Genomic DNA, 23,147 nt, shown 5'->3' with positions numbered 1-23,147 from the left:
CCACTCCAAATTATCCTATTTCCTCCTGTCTTTAGTGCCGCCTTTTCTTCATGGAGCTATTGTGCCTGAGCCAAGGGGAGAGTGAGAACTGACCCGACAGGTTACCTCTGCTGGACCGACAGCAATTGTTTTTCCACAGACTGCGATACGAACGAACGGTGGACATTGCACTAGAGATCATCTCCATTTCCGTTCAATTCCCTCATCTTACAGATAAAAGGTGTGCTGACTCAGTCTATTGGCTTTTGGATATTCGTGGGCTTATCTTTATGGGAGTCAAACATAACAACAGTTATCCTCAAAGACTGTCTCATAATCAAAGTTGAAGAAATACTGTTCTAGGTATTCTTTTGTTTTTTAAAAAACTGTATCTTATTTGAAGAGGAAAACTCAAGTATTTTTGCAAAAGCTTTCTGTTGCAGAGCAACGGGACAGACTAAAGGTAGCTCACAAAATAAGGGAACATTTCTTACGTGTTATTTTTTTTTTCTCCAAATTCTTCTACAGAGGTCCAGACAGATGGGCTACGTTTCCTTTCTATTAACTGAGGAGACAGAGAAGACTTGAGGACTGAAGCTTGTCACCACTGTCCTGAATGTACTGAAATCCTAACAGCTTTAGCTGAAAAAATGTCCAAAGCAGGCAGTGAAAATAAATTTCAAATAGGACAAACTCCAAACTCTCTACGCTGGAATCCCAAGGCATGGAGGGAAAACTGGCTCGTTGGAGGAAAGCAGTTGAAGAGATAAGTGGAGTGATCTAGACCCTATTCCAGTCTGTTTGAAGTACCTGGGGATAGAATAACCCCTTTCCTTTATTCATCTACATAGGTCCATGAGCCATGAGAACGTGACTCCCCATGGGAAGCTCCTCAATGCAAGACATCTAAGGGCATCACGTAAATCCTTTCTCAGGGGTTGGGCGGGGGGAGGGGCGAAGCCTAAAGAATCTGAAATGGTGAGCCTATGTTTTAATTAAAGTTCTGAGAATAGCCTTGAAGAGGAGTTTCTGGCAGTGAGGACCAGCCCAAGAAGCAAGGGCCCTGGAATCAGGCAGACCTAGGTCTGAATTCTGGCTGTCACTTCCTGGTGAAGGGACTTAAGTAACGAACATCTCCGAGTCCTTTTAGCAGCATTTACCTCATAAGGCAACTTGAGGATTAAAGGAAAGAGCATGTGCAAAGCACCTAGCATAAGGCTGGGCACAGAGTGGGTGCCTAGCAGTGACGATGTGATAGTTGCACCAGGCGGTGAGCAGGAAGCCTGGGGATGCCCATAGGTGGCATGGCCAGGAACTCCAGAAGCATAGGGAAAAGGAGCTCCCTGCTCGAAAGGTCCTATTCCAGTGAGAAGCTGACTCCAAGGGACGACGCCCAAAAGGCCAGTTGTCATTCAGGTCCTACCTAGTGCCAGGGAATGCGGAATTGTATTACTCGCGAAGCTTCTGAAGTGGTTCTGTCACTTATTGACAGTGTGAACCTAGGCAAGTCACCCGATGTCTCTGAGTTTCAAGTTCCTCATCCCCAAAATGAGGATAATACTACCTGTGTCACAAGAGTTGCTGGAAAGACGAAAATGAAGTGCCGTGTGAGGGGCCACGTCCGGAGCACTTCCCACGTGCCAGGCTCTATTCTAAGAGTTTAAGACACATTGTCTTACTTGCAGCACAAGCGAAAGGTCTTAGCATAGTGCCGGAGCGCAGTAAATACCTAATAGAGGTCGGTATTAAAGAAATGATATGGGGCGGAGGAGCAACTACCATGCTTCCCAGAGAAAGAAGATGCCTTGGTATATACGTGGGAAGACTCAGATGCAGCTGGGAGAAGAAAAGTAATAGTTGGGTATGACTATGGCAAAGCTTTTGAACTACCACACACGGAAAATAATAAAAGTTACCCTAAATCACCCCAAAAGGACAGCCCTGAGTTGTTATCTTCATCCTTAACGTTTATGCCTTTCTGAATCTGAGAAGAAGCTGCCAGGATTTCCAGTACATACCAAAAAGCGATGACAATATCCTGAAGTGTGTCAACTTTTGTGGGCACACAGCTGTCTAAAAGGAAGCAGATGCCGGTTGACTGGGGGAGCGTTAGGGCGTGTCTGTGACTGGGGCTCGAGTTTGCCTTCAGAGGGTGGCCACACCTACCTCAATGATATTCTCAACAATAATTCAACAGGGGCAAGGCTTAGATTTTCCTTATTCTCCCTTAGAGCTTATGTTCTTGGCACAATACGGATGCGCCACAGACGAGCCAGCATGTGAATGTGCTCTATCCCGATAAGGTACAGCCTTTCTACATCGTAGAGTCCTTCAGCTTCTAAAATCATGGAGCTCGTACTGTTAGAACCAATGAAGTGAATTTTTTAAAATAAGCCACCAGTCTGGACCTGTGTAGGTGAATGAAGGAGAAGCACTTTAAAGTCAGGAAAAAAAAAAAAAACTATACTTAACATTTAGGATTATCAACCACTGTTGGTTTTCCATAATATATTTCATTCCTGATTTCATCTGAAAGAAACAGGATTATTACTACCATTCAAAAAGTGGTACCTTATTAATAAACTCTTGGCATGGCTTTGAGGTGGATTTCAGATTCAAAATAGACTTTACCACACCGCTAACGTGTTCACTCAGTGTTTATCAATAACTTAAGAGGCTTCATTCAAAAAACTTACTGAGATATAATTACCTGAAACCCAGGGGTGAATCAAGGCCTTGTAGGGTCTGAACCTCATCTACTTTGGGAAATCCTGCCTCATCAAAACATGCAAAATTATGCGTACAGGAATTGCGAGGGTCCCTCCCAAGACTTTGGAAGGGGCCTATGTAAGTGAGGAGACCTGAAGTTTAAGCTCCAGTCAGTTCAAGATAAATCCACCTCAGCTGGGGCCCAAAAGGTTTACAAACTTATTTAATGCTGGAGAAAATACTGTTTCAACTTATAAACACCCCAGTAATAAGTCACATAGGTAATAACGTGACTGAATTCACGGGATGGCATCTCCCCTGCGCACGCTCTCTTTCTCTCAGAATAAATAAACGTTAAAAAGAAAAAAGAAAAGAAAAGTTTGGCCCCAAACAAGGAGCCCAACCTCCAATACACACTTACTGTACTGTGATAATGTTTTGGAAGTTAACTGTGAATTCGTTTTAGTAGTACAGCTCTATTCAAACCACATTGAAAGGGCGGGCCTACACCGGCCGACTCCATCTTGTTCTGTGTCCTTCACCTTGACCACACCTCCTCCCCTTGAGTAACCCCCCCCCAACTGCCTAACAGGACTCTTCCCCAGGACCCTTCCCCAGCCAATCAGCTGAGGCCGCAGCCATTACCTCACCAACTGCCACTAGGCACCAGTAAAACCTTTGTCCTTTTGAAACTGGCTCTCTCTCCCGGGTATCTCACAGCTTCGACAGTGCAGGTAGGGGATTGAGCTCGAGCTAGCTCCAATAAAGGCTCTTTTGCTTTTACACCGGACTCGGCTCCCTGGCGGTATTTGGGGATCACGAATTCTGGGCATAACACACATGGCATGAGTATTAATTTATTCTCAATACCAGCTAGCTCTGGTTCTTTAATTACCTTTCTCTGTCATGTAAGATTGATGAGGGAGCATGGGGCAAGTTGAGGGCAAAATACAAATTAGCACATGCCCCCGCCCCAGGTGGGATATGTGTCATTCTGGCTGCTGGAGGACAAAGGAAAGGAAAGAAAACAAATGGTTAACTGATAGAGATCTCAGTGGGGCAAGACAGGGGTTTCCATCAGTTTACAAATATCTTAGTAAATTACAAGAAAAAGGCCATCTTTTTCTCCTTTTTCCAGTATGAAAGATTCTTGGGGACAGTCCCTGTATATTCTTTGTACCCCCGGTACTTAGTACATTGTCGACATAGAGTGCGCGTGGCACGGATTGTTTTTCAATGAATTCATTCATTGTTATCAACGGATTCCACCCTATTTTGTCCTGTATTGCCTACATAACTATGAAATTCAGATTCTTAGAAGAGACTCTTGGTGTTATAAGATGCTTAGTAGAGGTGGTGACTTTTAAGACATTATATTGACACCACTAAAACCTCTTGGTGGAGAAACTCAATGAGCCCGTTCTCTGGCATGCTGGCAAAACAAAAAACTGACCCTCAGTATTCTTTCCCCAAGTTAGGCATCAGCAAATTAATGAGAGAGGAGGCCCCTGCTCTTGGGCACCCGCAGGAACTTACTCCAGCTCCAGACACACCGTAAACACTTTCATCTAACGGAAGATAAGCTGTGAAATCGGATTTCTGAACCACAAGACAGTGAGCCAGTCTTTTCCAGCGTCTGCTTTAGTGGAGGGTCTTCAACCTTGAGTCTCAACATCCCCCTCAGGCCACTGAACATGCCCAGTATGATTTGCTTTTTGACAGAGAAATCACAGAATGTCCCGGCTGAAAGGGAGTCACACACTTCTTAACTGAAGAGTGGTCAGGAAAGAAAGCACATGGAGAGCAGTGCCCTGTGGCAGGTGTTCAGGAGTTCTTGCTGCTTTCCTGATGGCTGAGGAAGCACCCACACCTTTTGCTGCCTGGAGAACTCTGTGCTAAACTTAGTTCTTCGCAGTTCTCTTTTGCACAGGAAACTTGCACGTGAGCCAGAATCAAAGTTAAATTCAGAAGTGGATTTCAAGGACCACGCACACCTTGGGGAAGCATCACTGTCACGAATTCCCATGATAATACTGACTTGGGTGTTACTTGCTTGGGGCCTTCACTGCCCACACAAAGCTGGGTACGAGGGAGGGCAGAGAGTGCCATTTAGGAGTTAAGACAAGTCTCTTGGCCTCTTTGTACCTTAGTTTCCTCATTTGAAAAAAAAAATGGATTTTAAGACCTACTTTCCAGAATTCATACTGGGTTTATTAACACACACCTAACCAATCACTGTATGATATTTTTACATGTAGTTTTTTTTGGTTTTTTTTTTTACATGTATTCATTTTCTGTTTCACTTACAGCTTGTGTAAAAACTGCATTCCATGCCAGGCCTGAAATGTTCCAAAGTTCAGTTTGGTGAGTAAATTGCAACCAAGATTTCTACACACACCAAAAAAAAAAAAAAAAAAAAAAAAAAACCAAAACAAAACAAAACAACAACAAAAAAAAACAAGACACAAACGAAGAAGAAAAACAAGATATTTTCAGAATATTTATCCTTTGGCAGTGATTCTAATTTATAGATAACGAAACATAACCACAATACAATCTCCATACACTAAAGAAATCTCACTATGAAAGATGCTTGCCTTTTAAAAAAAATATTTGCATGAAAGATTTATACTTTCATGTTTATACATGTGGTGCATTAGATACAAATCAGTAAATGCTCAATAAATACTTGTGTTAAGTAAGTATTTTTTTCTAGAGAAGTAAGTTTATTTCTCTAGAAAAATGTTTCACAACTTTAGCACTGTTGAGATTTATGGTTGGATAATCTTTGTTATGGGGGGGGGGTGCTGCCCTGTGAACTGTAGGGTGTGACAGCAGCCCTGGCCTCCACCCACTAGATGCCAGCAGCACATCTACAGTCTGACAATCAAAAATGTCTCTAGACACTACCAAGTGTCACCTGGACGCAAAAGCACCCTGGCAGAGAACTGCTGCTCTAGAACGATTCACTCTGATCTCTATAATAACTCTCACACCAAACTTTGCCACAGACAAAAAAGATTTGCTACATAATTTTAGTAGCTTTCGACTAATAAAGTTTCATTCATTCAAAATGAATAACAAAGAGGTTTACAATTAAGTTTAATAAAAATTCCAAATACAATGAAATTATATTTGTAACTTACATAAACTGCAAAAAAGGTAGGGATTCAAATATACGTCTTTCAATAGATTGTATTTTATTGCAGGATAAATCTCTAGGAAAAGGAAAAGGAAAATATTGCCTCAATTAGCTCTAAGCTATCTAATTAGTAGGATGATAGTATTGAATAAGTAGCTTTTGGCTAAACTCTGAGTATTAGGAATTGTTATTTGAACCTTCCAGAGCCCCTAACCCTGCCCTCACCTTTCTTAAGAGTCTCACCTTTGTGATCTTCATACATAAAACATACAACTATAGATCTTGATAGATCTTGGAAGTAATCTTTCCTGAGAGCAGAAGAATTGATTAAATGACTTTCTGTGGCCTCATCAATTTCTAAATTATGAGCTCAAAGTTGTGATCTCCACATATAATTTCTAATATTAAAAGGGATATTCTCACATTAGCACACCTTCCTGGTTTAGTTGTATTTCTCGACACCAAGTCAATACCAGAAGAGATAAAAGATACCTTTTCATTTAACTTGAAAAGAAGTTACTCCTCTAATCAATACCTAACTTTGAACGAACTCAGAATTATATTATCATATTAATAGAAATTTATTTTTGGTTGTACATTGCCTAAACGCTCTATGAATTTATCAACTGCTTCAGTTGCAAGTGGGGCCAACAAAAAAACAACATGGTACTGGATTTTTATTTGGAAACACCCATTCTTGATTATAGTTGACCCTCTTATTTCCATTGATTTCAGCCGAGTCCCTCACTTTCCACCTACATGGGTACCACCATCTTCTGACTGGCATTGTCATCTCTGGTCTCTCCCATTCTAATCTATACTGCACACAGTCACCAGATTAATTCTCCAGGAGTGGTTCTCAAATATCAGAGTCACTTGGGAACTTACTCAAGATGCAAATTCTCAGCTCTACTCCGGACTGAGTGAATCAGGAACTGTGGAGGTGGAACCTGTGTCCTGACAAGGCCTCCAAGTGACCCTGGTGCAGTCTAAAGTTTGTCCTAGAGCACTGCTGTGATAACACGGTAGCTTGGCATATTATCCAAGGCCTTCAAAATCCTAAATCTGGCTCTAGTTTCCTACTCTACAGATACCAAAGAAATTTCTCCTGCATTTTGCCTTTCACTCACTCTATTTTGCAAGCATATTCTTCCCAAGATGTCTATCCGATGACACGTCATAGCCATTCAAGGTTCTGTTCAAACAGCATTTCTCTAGTAACTTCCCTGATCCAACTTGAAGTCTTCCCCCCTCTTCTATGTTCCAAAAACAACTTATACTTCTCATTGCCCAAATCCATTTCTTCCCCTCCCCCTCTCCTCCTCCTCCTTCTTCTCCTTCTTTGAATTTTTTAAAGTAGACTCCACGCCCAACCTGGGGCTTGAACTCACGACCCTGAGATCAAGAGTCGCATGCTCTACTGACTCAGCCGGTCAGGTGCCCCAATTTCTTCTTAATATAGTTATTCTGGCATTCCATTTCCTCTGGGCATAAACTCCATGAAAGTATGGACTAGTCTTGCTCATCTGCGTTGTCTACTGTGTTTAAAACTGATGCATGGACAAAGAACAAACTCAAATATTTATAAAATAAATTAACAGCTGGGTAGTGAGTAGAAGGAGCAAAATGACTGAAAAGAAATGTGGTTTTATGACTTTGTGGCTCCCGCTTCTGCACTCTGTCAGTGCTTCATCATCCATTTAGTGCTTATGCGTTATGGTTTAAGCTTCTGTTTATTTTCCCTGTGAAATCATGAGTTCCTACAAGGGTGGGAAGCCTGTCTTAACCATCTGCGTGCCTATGGTACTGGGCATAGGGCCTGTCACATTCTTTTTTAGGTTTTGATTCACATTTTTTTTTGAATGAATGAATGAGAACACTTCACCTAACATGAAATAATTGGCTTACAAAGTACCTCATAGTAGAAATAATGAAAGGCCCAATCCATTGCGCAGTTTGTCTCTTTTGTTTTTCTCCAAACTGTGTTTGTAACGTTTGGAGCCCAGATGGCAGAGGTAGCCAAGAAGACCAATACAAAGTGGTTGTCCCCTAAGACTTGGAAGGTTTGATAATTTGAAGGACTATTTTTAGTGTCATATGAGATTCCTTTTACTCACTACCCTTAAGCCTTCTACATTTGCAAGAAGAATCTATTTTCTAAAGCACATCATTAATAAGGATTAATGAGGGGCGCCTGGATGGCTTAGTCGATTGAGCATCTGACTTCGTTCGGTTCAGGTCATGATCTCACTGTTCATGAATTCGAGCCCCGCATCGGGTTCTGGGCCAACAGCTCAGAGACTGAAGCCCGCTTCGGATTCTGTGTCTCCCTCTCTCTCTGAGCCTACCCTGCTCATACTCTGTCTCTCTCATACTCTGTCTCTCTCTCTCTCTCTCTCTCTCAAAAATAAATAAACATTAAAAAATTTTTAAAAAAAGGATTAATGAAATACACAGCTTTGGATGGCATGGGCAAAGAATAAACACTGAACCTCCATAGCAAAGAACATTAGTATCTCTGTATGTCTAATGTACAGAGATATATGCAAACATTTCTTCCTTGACAATGAGGCTGGAGAGATGTTTATTCTGTAATTAGCGAAGTTAGAGGCATTTCTGATGTTTGTTTAGTGTAAACATTTCTAACTATACCACTTAACCATCATTATATTTTTAAAGATTTCATTTTTTTTAAGTAATCTCTATACCTAACATGGGGCTCTAACCTACAACCTCGAGATCAAGAGTTGCAGACTCTAATGACTGAGACAGCCACGTGCCCTTTAGCCATCTTTTTTTTAATGTTTATTTATTTTTGAGAGAGACAGAGACAGAGCATGAGTGGGGGAGGGGCAGAGAGAGAGGGAGACAGAATCTGAAACAGGCTCCGGGCTCTGAGCTGTCAGCACAGAGCCCGACACGGGGCTCGAACCCACAAACTGTGAGATCACGACCTGAGTCAAAGTCAGACACCCAACCAACTGAGCCACCCAGGAGCCCCAACCCCTTAACCATCATTTTAAACATCTATTTTTATGGTGGCATAAGCATTTCCACACCGATCACAGGAATCTGCTCCTGAAGCCAAGAGCACACTGTATGTTAGCTAACTTAACAATAAATTACATAAAAAATAATAATAATAAAATAAACTAATAAAATTTCCCACACTGAAATCCCTAATCTGTTCTCTTGATAATTTAATATGTACTTGGTAATACTGCTTACATAATTCACCTGCTTAAATATTTCATATTTAAATATTTCATTTAGATTAAATTATTTAAAAATTCTGGGTTAATGGCATTCAAATTAATGTAAGTGTTCTATATTTTCTTGTCTTGTAGGTGACAATTTGAGGTTAACTTCAATTCCTCTCATTTTACTAAGCCAACTTTTTCAAACCTTTTCTGTAAAGGCCACACAGTAAATATTTTAGGCTTTGCAGGCCATATACGGTCTCTGTCACATATTCTCTGTTTCTCTCTCTTCTTTTCTCTTTTACAGCCCTTTAAGAACATGAAAATCATTCTGAACTCATAGGTTGTATCAAGACAGACCATACACAGGATTTGATCCATGGGCCATAAATAATAAATATAAATAAAGGCAGATGGTATATGAACACTTACATAACAAGGTTCATATGGGTGTCCATAATTGCTCAGACCTCATTACCCCTTTTCCTCTACAACTGAAGGGCTTTTTCCTAGATCTTGTCTATAAAATTAAAAAGTTGAAAACGCATAGGAGGTATTTAATGCTAGAGATGGGCTGGGTCCCCACAGACTTACAGAGTTATACAATTTAATAGAGAGAGTTACAGAATTCTACTGTTAGAAGAAATTGTTGCAATTATCTAATTTGAACCCTGTATTTTTTAATAAATAATATAACTAAAAACTCATAATAAATGATGAACTGATTAACTTACAAATACTGGAGGGATAGCAGGCCTTCAAATGTGTCTTTACGTAATTCGGTCAGATAATTTTCACTGAGAATTCTGCAAAATGAAAAGGTCATTTCTGGGTCAAAATGCAAAATAACTACAACTATTTGCTACACAGGACCGCTAGATGTGAGAGAAACCTGGGTAATGGTGCCACCAAATACACTAATTCTTATTTAATGTAGGGATGGCGACCTCTGCTGTTTGATTCAAATATTTTCTTCTCACATACTCCTTTGTCTCTCTCTCTCTCTCTCTCTCTCTCTCTCTCTCTCTCTCTCTCTCTCACACACACACACACACACACACACACACACACACACACACCCCTATCCACTCTTCACACCAAAATGTACATTTAATGCCTACTCTCTGGATCACAAAATCTCTGTTAGAATCCAGCCCTGAGTGGCAAAAACATGGACAGAACTGCCACTTCCTCCTCTCTTTTCCCAAATTTTATTGTGGAAGCCCTATTTATAACCATATCAGTGCTACGAGTAAAGCCATCTAATTTTTTTCCCCAACCAAAAAGTATCTGTGAGAACTAAAAATGTGCATAAAATGCACATAACATAAATGCTCAGTTTAATATGTATAGAGTAAATACCCGTGTAACGCTATTTGTTCTTTCTACTGTTGGTGGATACTAGATTTTTCTAATTTTTAGTTATTATAAACAGTGCTGCTTTGAACATTTTTCTGTTTATATCCTAGTACACATTTGCCTAAGTTTCTCCAGGATTTAACAGGGGTACAAAATTGCCTTCCTAAGAGGTTGTGCTATTTCAAGCTGGCAGATTGAAACATGCCAGGTCTCTACCAAACTCCAAACTCCACCAAAGTCCCTAAGAATGATTAGAAAAGATACAATTAGAAAATCCACAACCTTAGCTCAAAGCCAAGGGAGTAGCTCTACAAACACTCCCCACCAGAAATGCCTTGGAGCCACCTACAGGGTGATTAGCTGGGATACTGCAGTAGGACCAAGGACAGCACATCAACCCCACATCCTTCCTCCTGGGATCTGGCAGCAAAGGGTGTTTTCTTCCAGGCAGGAGCCATTGGTGTTAGAAGGGGGCAGGGTCCCAGAACCCTGGAGGAAGGGTCTACACTCTGACTAGCCATTAGAAGTCACCTCCCACCTCTTCTTTAACTCTCAGGGGGACCTGTCACCAATAACAAGCCCCGTGGTTCATTTCACCTCTTCCTTAGGACCAGAAAACAGAAGCAAGTCAAATCTCAACTACAAAGATAAATTGCACTCAGGAATGACCATGTGGAGTGAGAAAGCCAATTCCATTCAGGACAGAAAATAAAAAACAAATATAACAGCTTATAGTCAATGACACAGTTATAACAGAGAAAACACAAAAGGATTTGAGAATACCAACATTAATGGGGCACCTGCGTGGCTCAGTCGGTTAAGCATCCGACTTCGGCTCAGGTTGCAGTCCATGGGTTCAAGCCCTGCACTGGGCTCTGTGCTGAAGCTCAGAGCCTGGAGCCTGCTTCAGATTCTGTATCTCCCTCTCTCTCTGCCCCTCCCCAACTTGCACTCTGTCTCTCACTCTCTCTCTCTCTCTCTCAAAAATAAACACTATAAAAAATTTAGAATAGCATCATTAATATATCCTCAGATAGAGGTAAACAGTACATCTAATAAAAAGAACCAACTCAAGATTATATGAATGAAAAGTATTATCATTAGTAAAAAACTCAGTCTATGAGCAGCAGAAATGGTCGTTGAATAAATTAGAAAACTTGAGGGGCGCCTGGGTGGCTCAGTCGGTTAAGCGGCCGACTTCAGCTCAGGTCATGATCTCGCGGTCCGTGAGTTCGAGCCCTGCGTCGGGCTCTGTGCCGACAGCTCAGAGCCTGGAGCCTGTTTCAGATTCTGTGTCTCCCTCTCTCTGACCCTCCCCCGTTCATGCTCTGTCTCTCTCTGTTTCAAAAATAAATAAACGTTAAAAAAAAATTAACACAGAATTGCAATCGGTAGAGGTTGAGTTGGGATATGGAAGGGGAAACACCTTTCCTCAGAGCTACTGACTTCAAAGTTCTGGACCAAGAAGGACCTTAGAATGCAGTTAGTTTTTGTTTTTTTTTTTTTTTTTTTTTGTATTCATATTTGGAGAGAATATACTCACAGTTTCTCAGCCCAACGGTATCCCTTCCATACATTTTCATCAATGTATTGGAAATTTCTGTGAAGAAACACAGTTCAGATCCTTGAACAGGTAGGAAAGGAATGAACGGAATAAATAAGAGAATCACTGGCAACCTTGTGGGGAATATTCAAATGCAGTAAATGCCAACTTTCTACTTTCCGCAGCTATCAGCATCCCAGGTGGTGCAATTAATAAAGAGCTAGCGTGGGGCCACTGGCACAAACAAGGCAGCTCCTTAGAACCTGAACGTCCTATTTGTTCCATTCCTTGGGTAGATAACGCCTGTTCATTACTCTGGAGGTAAGTATTATTTTCCCCCAAATCACTTATGTGCCTAAAATGGTTCCTTCCACAAATCAATGAGAAAATAATAATCCAACGAAAAAAATGGTAAAAAATTTACCATTATCAGCAAACAAATGTAAAGAAGCCCTCTACTGAAACCTCTCTAGGTGTTAGAAGGATAAGGGAAATTAGAAATTAGAATAACTAACATGGAAAGATTTCTTAGACATATTGCATAGGGAAAAGCAACAAATCACTGGGCAAGGAATTAAAAAGTATCCCCTCATTAGGAAATTAGGAAAAAATGCAAAGGAAAGAGATGGGAAGGAAGGACACACATCAAAAAGGTGACAGGAGTTATCTTATGAGTGGTAGGGAGGGTGGGGTGGGATTTTCACGTTTTATCCTCTATACCTGTGACATTAAAAACAAAAAAAAGTATCCATGATAACTCATGTATCCATGAATTACACATGTTTAAAAGAAGCTATTAAATGCCTGAGGTTCAGTTTCAACCGCTAACCCTGCGTATGACTTTGAACCTTTACCTGTAGTTTTGTCCTCTTCCCTCAACAACAGCTTACCTGGTCAGTTTATATACACATTTTTTTCAGGGGAGTCAGGAATAAATTCAAAACAGATACCCATCTGCCCCTGTGCCTGGTGGACATTTCCAGTCAACCTGAAGCCTTCTGGTTGCTCCTATGTTCCCTGGTAAAAGATGCCTCAACTTCCATCATTCTCCTTTTCTGGGACAGAAGTTTCAGAGTAATATCTGAGTTTTCTCTTTCCCGTGCACACCCCACCCGCGACTGTCATCAGTTAGTCTATCTTGTCACTTCCTCCTTTGCAGTGCTCTCAAGGCTTTTCTTTCTACTCTTTTCAGCAACTCTGATTCGGCCCCTTGTTACTTTACCCCTAGGTTTTGTTAGAACATTCTATCTGGTCTCGCTGGATCAAGCTCTCCTCTCCAGATCGCCCTATATGGGGAACTGAAAATAATCCTCGTTTCAATGGTCTGTATCTCATGCTTGAAAACTTTCAATGGCCCTCTGTAACTCAGAATGTAACGTTCAAACCTCTCTAGCTGATAGTCAAGGTTTCTCGTAATTGGATCTTTAACTGCTTAACCTAATTCTTTTTTTTTTTTTAATGTTTATTTATTTTTGAGACAGAGAGAGACAGAGCATGAATGGGGGAGGGGCAGAGAGAGAGGGAGACACAGAATCGGAAGCAGGCTCCAGGCTCTGAGCCGTCAGCCCAGAGCCTGACGTGGGGCTCGAACTCACGAACTGTGAGATCGTGACCTGGGCTGAAGTCGGACGCTCAACCGACTGAGCCACCCAGGCACCCCTAACCTAATTCTTAATTCCTGATCATTCCTGCAGCCATGCCTTTGCCTAGACTTATACCCATTTTTTTCTCTATTTAACACATCAGAGCCACTCTTTAAGTCTCAGCTAAAGTGTTAGCTTATCCATGCAGCTCTCCCTGACCTCCATACTCCACTGAGTACAGAGTCTGCTGAATTCCAACACCCATGGTACCTCTTTTAGTACTTAATTACATGCCACCTCCCTTTTTATGACCATTTCCTTTCTTCCCACCTGTCATTTCATGTTCTGAAGACGATTTCATCCTAGTGTGGCGCCCATCGTACTTACTCTTGGGTTGGGCCCAAACCGAGTACTGTATGTGGAAGGCCGGGGGTCAAAGATGAGGTCTGGGGAATCAAAATAATAACAGCTAACACTCATATTTTGCCAGGCACTGATCCAAGTGCTTCATATGTATTACCTCATCTAGATCTCACAATAATCCCATGAGATGGTAGCTATCATAATTTCCATTTCACAGAAAAGGAAACTGAGTCACAAAGCTAATAGATGACAGACCTCGGCCCAAACGCAGGCAATCTAGTTCCAGAATCTCTACTCTTCACTACTCTGTTGTATCCTATTATAGAGGATGGAGCAAAAATGGGAGAGTAGAGGTTAAGGAATGAAATAATGGGGCTAAAAATTGGATAAGGAAAAAGAATAAGGACAATTACAAGTAAAAGATTGGAGAAGGGCGAACAGTAGTAAAAAGGAAAATGAAGATAAGGGATAGTTGACAAAGAAAAGGTAAAAACAGAAAGTCAGTCAACGTGGTTGGGGAGATGAGGAAGGCCCAGGACGACATTGAGGAAGAGACGGCCATGTCAAGCAGGAGGCAGAGAACGAACAAGTAAAGGCGATTCTTACAAGATGGTGAAGGTGCCGTTGTAGGTGTCGGGCTCCGGCTCGGGCACTCTGCGGAGCCTCTGCTGTAGGCTGAGACCAACACACGACAGTGTCTCATCTTTGCAGGTACAGCGCTCACATATTTTGAGGTCTGTGGCGGCATTCTGTTCTGGTTGCCAAGTTAAAGTTGTGTATGCCTTTTCTGAGGTATAGTTTACAAAATGCACCACAGAATGTTGAGTTGTTGGAGGAAAACCTGTCTCAAATGACTCTGGTTGCTGACTTACAGGAATTTCTAGGTCCATAGGTGGAACCGTGACTTCAGTCAGGTTTCGATGTTGACTCTGAACCTGTTCTGGATGTGCAAGTGTCACCTCAAGGTCCTTTGGGGGAGGAGCTGTAGTCTTCTTCAGGGTTGTCAAATGTTCAGCCTCTGTAATAGGTTCTGGAGTTATAGTAAGCTCCACATGACGAAATGGGATGATGGGTGATGCTGGATGCTGACCTTGATCCTTACTTGGAGTTGGAACTGTCACTTCCTGCTCGAATGGATATTGAACTACAACCTCCTTAGGTGGCTCTGGAGGCTGAGTTGGGGTGTCTCGCATGGTTGGAGAAGGTTCAGTCTCCACACTGGATCCTGCAGTTACAGTAAGTTCCAGGTCCATAGGTGGAACTGTGACTTCAGTCAGGTTTGGATGCTGACTCTGAACCTGCTCTGGATGTGCTAGTGTCACCTCACGGTCCTTTGGAGGAGGAGCTGTAGTCTCCTTCATGGGTGTAGAATGTTCAGCCTCTGTAGTAGGTTCTGGAGTTATGGTAAGCCCCAAGTCCACATGATGAGCTGTGACACTGGGCAATGTTGGTTGCTGACCTTGATCCTTACTTGGAGTAGGAACTGTCACTTCCTGTTGGGATGGATACGGAACAACCTCCTTAGGTGGCTCTGGAGGCTGGGTTGGGGTCTCTTGCATGGTTAGAGAAGGTTCAGTCTCCGTAGTGGATTCTGGAGTTATGGGAAGCCCTGGGTCCAAAGGTTTAACTGTGACTTTAGTTAAGGTTGGATGCTGAATGTGCTCTGAATGTGGAAATGTCACCTCAAGGTCCTCTGGAGGAGCGGTAGTCTGCTGCAGGGCTGAGGGATGTTTAACATCCGTAGTGGGTTCTGTAGTTACGGTAAGCACCAAGTCCAAAGGCTGAACTGTTACATTCGGCAACCACAGACGCTGAGCTTGATCCTGATCTGGTGTTGGAACTGCTGCCTCTTGATATACTGGAGGTTGAGCTACAAGTTCCTTAGGCGGCTCTGGAGGCTGGTCTGGGGTCTGTTGAGTTTTGGCCTTATTCAAGGTTGAAGGCTGAACCTGAACCTGCTCTAGATGTGCAAATGTTACTCAAGGTCCTTTGGAGGAGCTGTAGTTTTCTTCAGGGCTGTAGAAGCTTTAACCTCCATAGTGGGTTCTGGAGTTATGGTAAGCTCTAGGTCCAAAGGCTGAACTGTTACATTAGGTGACAATGGATGACGAGCTTGCAGACCTGGAGTTGGAACTGTCACCTCCCGAAACAGTGGAGGCTGAACCACAACCTCCTTAGGTGGCCCTGAAGGGTGACCTGGGATCTCTTGCGTGGTTGAAGTTTCAACCTCTGTAGTGGGTTCTGGAGTTATGGTCAGTTCTGGGTCTAAAGGCTGAACTCTGGCTTCAGTCAAATTTGGATGCTGAGCCTGGACCTGCTCTGGATGTGGAGGTGTCACCGCAGTGTCCTCTGGAGGAGCTATAGTCTGCTGCATGATTGTAGAATGCTCAGCCTCCACAGTAGGTTCTGGAGTTGCAGTAAGCTCCAGGTCAGCAGGCTGAATAGTAACATTGGGCAAGTTTGGATGCTGAGCTTGCTCTTGTCCTAGAGGTGGAACTGTCACCTCATTACGGACTGGAGGTTGTGCTACAACCTCCTCGGGTGGCTCTGGAGGCTGAACGGGGGCCTCCTGCTGGGCTGGAGGAGTTTCTGCCTCCTTAGAGGGCTCCGGAGGTTGAGTTGGAGACTGCTGAAGAATTGGAGATGGTTCTACCTTCTCAGGGGCCTCTGAAGGCTGAGCTTGTACCTCCTGTTGTGTTAGAGAAGGTTCTATCTCCTTAAGTGGCTCGAGAGGTAGAGATAGGGTTTCCTGCTGGACTGGAGATGGTTCCACCTTCTCAGGAGGCTCTGAAGGCTGAGGTGGGGCCTCCTGCTGTGTGGAAGGTTCTACCTCCTTAGGGGGCTCAGGGGATACAACTGGGGCTTCCTGCTGAGTTGGAAAAGTTTCTGCCTCATTACCGGGCTCTGAAGGCTGAACTGGGGCCTCCTGAGGTGTGGGAGAAGGTTCCACCTCCTTAGGGGGCTCAGGGGATATAGCTGGGGACTCCTGGAGGACTGGAAACTGAGCTGGGGCCACCTGCTGGGTTGGAGACTCTGCCTCATTAGGGGGCTCTGAAGGCTGAGCTGGGGCCTCCTGCAGTGTGGGAGAAGGTTCTACCTCCTTAGGGGGCTCAGGAGATACAGCTGGGGCCTGCTGGGGGACAGGAGACTGAACCAGGGCCTCCTGCGGGGTTGGAGAAGATTCTGCCTCATTAGGGGGCTCTGAAGGCTGAGCTGGGACTTCCTGCTGAACTGGAGATGGTTCTACCTATCAGGAGGCTCTGAAAGCTGAGCTGGGGCCTCCTGTGGTGTGGGAGAAGGTTCTACCTCCTTAGGGGGCTCAGGAGATACAGCTGGGGCCAGCTGGGGGACTACAGACTGAGCTGGGGCCTCCTGTTGGCCTGAAGCAGGTTCCACAGCCTTACGGGGGTCTGGAGTCTGAGCTAGGACCTCTTGTTGGCCTGGAGAAGACTCATCTTCAGGGGACTCTGGAGACTGGGAAAGACGCTTGGACTGAGCTGGAGAAAATTCAACTTGCTCAGGGGGAATAGGAGATTGAGCAGGGACATCCTGCTGCACTGGAAGATGTTCAACCTCCTTAGTTGCCTGGGGACTTATGAAAATCCTCAGATCCACAGGTTTAACTGTGATATTAGGCAACACTGGATGCTGAGCTTCACCTGGACCTGGAGGTGAGAATGTCACCTCATGCTGTACTGGAGACTGAGCTACAACATCTGTAGAGGACCCTGGAGGCTGAGCTGGATGCTCATACTGAACTGGAAAAGACTCGACCCCCTCATTGGGCTTTGGTTGCTGAGCTGGGACCTCTTGCTGGATTGGAGAAGGTTCTCTACTTGCAACAGGCACTTGAGGCAGAGCTGAGCTCTCCTGCTGGCTTGGAGAAAGTTCAATTTCCTCAGGAAAATCTTCGGGTGGAGTTGAGACTTCGTGCTGGACTGGAGAAGATTCAACATTTTCAGGGGGCGCTGGATGCTGATGTGGGACCTCCTGCTGGGTTGGAGAAGGTTCAACTTCGCCAGGATATTCTGGATACTGAACTGGGGTCTCCTGCTGTGTTGGAAGTTTCTCCTGTGTGGTAGATTCTGGAGATTGCGTTGGAGTCTCCTGTTGAACTGGCAAAGATTCAACCTCAGGGGACTGTGGAGGCAGAGTTGGGGCTTCATGCTGGGTTTCAAAAGGTTCCACATTAAGAGGCACTGAGGGCTGAGCTCTAGTCTCGTGCTGAACTGGAGAAGGTCCCACCTCTGTAGTGGGTTCTGCAGTCATGGTAAGCTGCACATCTGGAGGTTTCAAACTGACATTGGGCAGGTTTAAATGTTGATCACGGTAGTGACCTGGAGGTGAAACTGTCATCTTATGATGCCATAGAGGTTGAGCTGGGTGCTCCTGCTGGGTTGGAGAAGGTTCCACCTCCCTGGAAGGCCGCTCTGGAGGCTGAGCTGGTTGCTCTTGCAGGGTTGCAGAAGATTCTATCTCCCCTGGAGACTGAGCTGGAGTCTCCTGCTGGGTTGAAGATTCTGCCTCATTAAGGAGCTCTGCAAGCTGAGCTGAGACCTCCTCCTGGGTTGGAGAAAGTTCAGCTTCTCCAAAAGGGTCTGGAAGCTGAGCTGGGGGTTCCTGTTTGCTTAGAGAAGGCTTAGCTTCCTCACGAGGCACTGAAGGCTGAGCTGGGGTCTCCTGCTGCCTTAGAGAAGGATCAATCACCCCAGGAGGCTCGGAATGCTGACCTGGGGTCTCCCGCTCACTTGAAGGCTCAACCTCCTCTGGAGGCTTACCCGAGGTCTCTTGCTGGGTTAGAGAAAGTTCTGCTTCCTCAGTATGTTCAAGAGGCTGAGGTGGGGCCTCTTGCTGGGCTATAGAAGGTGCAACACCTTTCTCAGGCCCTGGAGTTGTGGTAAGTTCCACATCTAAAGGCTTACCTGTAACCCTGGGAAACATTAAATAATCCCAACCTGGCATTGGAACCACCTCTGGGAGCCTTTGATGCTGGGTTAGCTGGTCATTCAGATCCTCATCTGAATGGGGGTAGTCCTCCAACGGAATGTGTGTTCACGAATGGAACCAAAGTCTCCTTCAAATCCTTAGGCGGGGCCAACATCTGGGCTGGAGCAGAGGACCCCAGGTAATTAAAGCCCCCCAGCCCAGCTGGGGTGTAAGTGCCTGGGGCGATTCGGGTGGGGGATCAGAGGAGCGCGACGACCAGGGCTCAGCCGCCTCCAGGGGGTCGGAGGTCAGCTGGGCAGGGTCCAGGGCCCACTCTGGAGGCTGAGCTGCCTGGACCAGCAGCCACAACGGTTGCCACATAAGGACAAGCAGTGGGGCCAACAGGCGCAGCCGGGACATGACTTGCGGAGGCTCCGGGGCGCAGCGACCCAGGCGAGTGGGGTACTGGCGCTGGGAACTGAGCGGGAGCCAAACCATTATGGCAGCCCCCTGATGCGCGCGTGCACTGTTAGCAAGTGCGCGCCCCTCCCCCGCCTACGTCCCACCCTTTATTTATTGATATCTTTATTTACGCCACCTTTATTAGCTCCCTGGAGATGGGCTCCGCACCACCAGAGCGGGCCCTTTTCCCAGAATCACTTGGGGCCCAGGCCTCCCTCCACCCTGCAAAGGCCACCACTCCCCCCGTCCCTTTGGAGGAATGGGGCGCCTGGGTGGCTCAGTTGGTTGAGCGTCTGACTTTGGCTCAGGTCATGGTCTCACCATTCATGGCTTCGGCCCCGCATTGGGCTCTGTGCTGACAGCTCAGAGCCTGGAGCCTGCTTCAGATCCTATGTCTCCCTCTCTGCCCCTCCCCTGCTTGTACTCTCTCTCTCTTGTTCTCTCTTCAAAATAAACATTAAAAAAGATGTTTTTTGAGGAATAAATGCTTATTGTTGTTTTAAAAAATTTTTTTTAAATGTTTATTTTGGAGAGAGCAAGAGACAGAGACATAGAGTGCGAGTGGAGGAGTGGCAGAGAGGGTCATAATCTCGTGGTTCATGGGTTGGAGCCCCGCATCGGGCTCTGTGCTGACAGCTCCGAGCCTGGAGCCTGCTTCAGATTCTGCGTCTCCCTCTCTCTCTGCCCCTCCCCAGCTCACGCTCTTTCTCACTCTCAAAAATAAATAAACATTAAAAAAAAAATCTAAAAAAAAAAAAATTCACAAATCTAGCCCCAAATTAAGCTCTCAATGACATGAAACACATTTTTGCTTTTTTTTTTTTTTTTTTTTTTTTTTAACATTCTGTATGTGGCACATTAGTATTTTCTTTTAGAAATTATTTTGGCAACTTAATCCCTAATTCAGGGCATCCATGTGAGTGATTTACAGAAAAGTTCTTCAGCAAGATATTCATGCAAGATATATATGAGATGCCTACATCTGGGTGACACATCCTATTTGAATGGCATAATGGTTTCAAACGCTGTAGTATAATCACATTTAAGGCCATAGTTACTCTGTTCCCAAATCCTTGAGATTCTGTTTGAGGGGAGCTCTAAAAGGCTTGTGTCCTCTCCTATGTCCACAACTGTGGGAGTGCTCTGATGAAATTTGCTCTCCAAACTTCAAATAAGGGGTCAGAGCCAAGGGTCAGGACTTGAGGAAAAGCCCCAGAAATCCCCTGCAGTCAAAAGCAGTTTCTGAGTTTCACATTTCCCAAAGGATGATAGAGCTAATGCCAAAGTCTTCCAAATTCTGCTGGTTGCTTTACATTATGGCTACAGTGGCTATGTCACCCCTGAACTTTAATCTCCACATACTTGAATTAAATCCTGTAGCTCGTCTTCAGTACTGGCATCTGTGATCTCTTCACAGGGTCTGTATTCCACAGCTATTTTACCACTTTCTGAAATAAAGTGAATAAGGATTGGAAAAAAAAAAAAAAAAAAAGAGGGCGCCTGGATGGCTCAGTCAGTTAAGCGTCTGACTTCAGCTTAGGTCATGATCCCATGCTTCATGAGTTCAAGCCCCATACCGGGGTCTCTGCTGTAAGCACCAGAGCACACTTCAGATCCTCTGTCCCCCTCTCTCTGCCTCTCCCCTGCTTACTCTCTCAAAAATAAACATTTAAAAAATCAATAAAGTTAACAAGATCAATTCAGAATTTTCCTTGTTCTAAAACTAGCTGTATCCAATGATAGCACCCAATAACTAGACATTCTTTTTATTTATAAAAGCAGAAAATAAAAGCATTTTCCTAGAAGTTTTCTCATCTCACACTTCAGTTTTTAATCATACCTATGTGTGAAAAAATACATATGAAGTTAACGACTGTGTGGTTCAAAAACGCTATCATCTTAAGAGATAGGAACTAAGGAATAATGACACAGGAAGTTAAAACTATGGAAACAACAATGTTCAAAATCAGATGACTAGACAGTAAGGCATTAGGTAGAGGTCAGTGTGAGTTCTGGAATAGAGACCATGGACTATAGCTGATACTTCATATTAGAAACAAGGCCAGTGTCTACTCCCCGGAAACAAAATCCCACCAGATACAATGAACAATGCTTTGGAGAGAGGGAGAGGGGGAGGGGGAGGGGGAGGGGGAGGGAGAGAATGCGCTTGGACAGTTTATTGGCAGAAACTGGCCCATGTCCCTTATAGACAATACAATTCCCCTTAAGGCAAAGTACAGCTACAACATTTTGATCGTGTACAAGGGATACCAGAGCATGTTAGGGAGAGGTCAGCAACCCAAAGGTTTAGTTTGGTTCTTAAAGGTTGTTACTCAGAATTGACAGCTAATGGAGATTCTACCTGATGACCAGGGAAGTCAACTTTCACTGCAAGAGCTGTCCAGGCTGGAAGCCTGAGACCAATCCAGGGTCAACTCTTATGGGCAAATAAGGCCTCTGAAACTTAGCTAGGCTTTCTTAGTCTCTAAGCCTGCAAGACTGTGAAGCGGCGAGGGCGGGGTGGGGGGGGGGGGCGATTGTCTGGGGACTCATTACTAATTATAAAGTTCCCTTGGAGCACAGCCTGTAACATTCACACCATTGTAGAACGCAATAGAGAACACAATCGATGCTATTCAATAGCCTGACCACTTTCAAGGTTCACAAAAATATAGCTGACCCTAATATAAGAATCATATTCACCCAATAGGTCAGTGCCAAAAACAAAAACTGAAGCTGAATGGATTCCAAAAACATAATCTAATAAATTCTCCAACAGGAAGACGATGATAACAAGTTAACATATTTTCTCTGCTTACCATGTTTCAGGGATAGTTTTAAACTTTTCCATCATCTCATTTGCTCTTACAATTCATCCCCCATGAGGTAAGTTGAATTACTACCTTTACTTGGCAGATAGAGAAATTGCAGCGTAGAGAGATTAAATACTTCAAATCTGACTATAAAACCTAAAATTGCATAAGAAATCTAGGAGACAGAGCTAAGATTCAACACCAGACGTCCATAGCTTCAAAGGTTTTTTTTTTGTTTTGTTTTTTTTGTTTTTTTTTGTTTTGAGAGAGAGAGCACATGGCATGTGAGAGTCAGGGAGAGGCAGAGAGAGAGGTAGGGAAAGAATCCCAAGCAAGCTCCACGCTGTCAGCACAGAGCCCAACATGGGGCTCAATCTCACAAATCGTGAGATCACGACCTGAGCTGAAATCAACAATTGGACGCTTAACTGATTGAGCCACACACGTGCCCCCAAAGCTTATACTCACAATAGCATTCTGTGTTATGAGCAAACAATCAAGAAAGAAGACTGGGTCAAACACTTTCTGTGTGGACAGAGGTAAATCACTGTATATCTATATACTGGGGACAAAAATATTTGTGGTCATTTTTCTCACAAATGCCACAAAGAACAAGTTTGAGACTACTGCTTTGAAAGCATTTGGTGAATAAAAGAATATGAAGTGTTTTCATCCAATTAACTTTTCAAAATGAGTTTATTTGCTCGTTGAAACTGATATACTGCAAGGACAATCAAGTAAGTCTTACCTAAAATCACAATCAACAGTTTCTGGAATGCATCTGACACAGCCTTCTGAATAGCAAGCTTCTGGACTGTCCGCCTTTTCATAAGAAATGATAATGGCCCTGCATCCAACCAAAACAAATGGATTTAACATGCCTATCTGAATGATAACTGATTTGGGGGTTATATGTGTAAAGGTGAAAATACATCCATGATTCGTCGTTCATTATCTTAGCAAGTAAGGGCAGGCACAACACAAGGCTGAATGACTCTGCTGTAGGTATATCCTGGCAGGGCACATTTTGACTGCCCTGATCTACTCCAGAAGTTTTGGAAGTACCAA

At 43.9% G+C, this 23,147-nt stretch overlaps 3 protein-coding genes and 1 long non-coding RNA gene across 10 annotated transcripts in view; 1 reads left to right on the top strand and 3 right to left on the bottom strand.

The window, feature by feature from the left end:
• LOC147571269 (leucine-rich repeat-containing protein 37A2-like) overlaps positions 1-23,147 on the bottom strand; it is a 62,401-nt gene that overhangs the window by 23,196 nt on the left and 16,058 nt on the right. Inside the window, exons 1-4 of one of the 7 annotated variants that reach the window (XM_086696476.1) lie at positions 11,933-11,979; positions 9,765-9,836; positions 5,835-5,906; positions 4,996-5,027 (exon numbers count right to left, since the gene is read on the bottom strand). In XM_086696476.1, coding sequence (XP_086552602.1) covers positions 4,996-5,015 — 20 coding nt within the window. In that variant the 5' untranslated portion in view covers positions 5,016-5,027; positions 5,835-5,906; positions 9,765-9,836; positions 11,933-11,979. Of the gene's footprint in view, positions 1-4,995; positions 5,077-5,834; positions 5,907-9,764; positions 10,117-11,932; positions 11,980-23,147 lie in introns of those variants that run through there. The other 6 variants (XM_086696477.1, XM_086696478.1, XM_086696472.1 and 3 more) reach the window with 6 other exon arrangements.
• On the top strand, positions 43-1,912 carry LOC147571272 (uncharacterized). Its single transcript, XR_015247554.1, has 2 exons — positions 43-220; positions 508-1,912. It is a non-coding gene; the product is annotated as an uncharacterized LOC147571272 (long non-coding RNA).
• LOC147571271 (leucine-rich repeat-containing protein 37A2-like) lies at positions 13,226-15,791 on the bottom strand. Its single transcript, XM_086696468.1, has 3 exons — positions 14,485-15,791; positions 13,597-13,961; positions 13,226-13,369 (listed from the first exon to the last, which is right to left on the bottom strand). Exons 1-2 carry the CDS (start codon positions 15,435-15,437, stop codon positions 13,949-13,951), a joined length of 966 nt encoding a protein of 321 aa, XP_086552594.1. The 5' UTR covers positions 15,438-15,791; the 3' UTR covers positions 13,226-13,369; positions 13,597-13,948.
• LOC147571270 (uncharacterized) lies at positions 15,839-18,914 on the bottom strand. The gene is made up of 2 exons (XM_086696469.1): positions 17,241-18,914; positions 15,839-16,677 (listed from the first exon to the last, which is right to left on the bottom strand). Exons 1-2 carry the CDS (start codon positions 18,838-18,840, stop codon positions 15,854-15,856), a joined length of 2,424 nt encoding a protein of 807 aa, XP_086552595.1. The 5' UTR covers positions 18,841-18,914; the 3' UTR covers positions 15,839-15,853.

The sequence above is a fragment of the Puma concolor genome, unplaced genomic scaffold (assembly GCF_028749965.1).
Source record: "Puma concolor isolate L17-30 unplaced genomic scaffold, mPumCon1.1.hap2 unalloc_scaffold_34, whole genome shotgun sequence".
NCBI lineage: Eukaryota > Metazoa > Chordata > Mammalia > Carnivora > Felidae > Puma > Puma concolor.
Note: the sequence above shows the minus strand (reverse complement) of the source record. Positions and strands in the feature narration are given on the sequence as shown.

Coding starts and splice junctions, on each gene's coding strand:
- LOC147571271 (XM_086696468.1), bottom strand. CDS start 15,437: ATGCAAGAGACCCCAACCCAGCCTCCAGAGCCACCTAAGGAGGTTGTT.
- LOC147571270 (XM_086696469.1), bottom strand. CDS start 18,840: ATGCCAGGTTGGGATTATTTAATGTTTCCCAGGGTTACAGGTAAGCCT. Junction 16,678..17,240: donor AGGCCAACAGGAGGCCCCAG/CTCAGTCTGTAG, acceptor AGGAGGCCCCAC/CTCAGCCTTCAGAGCCTCCT.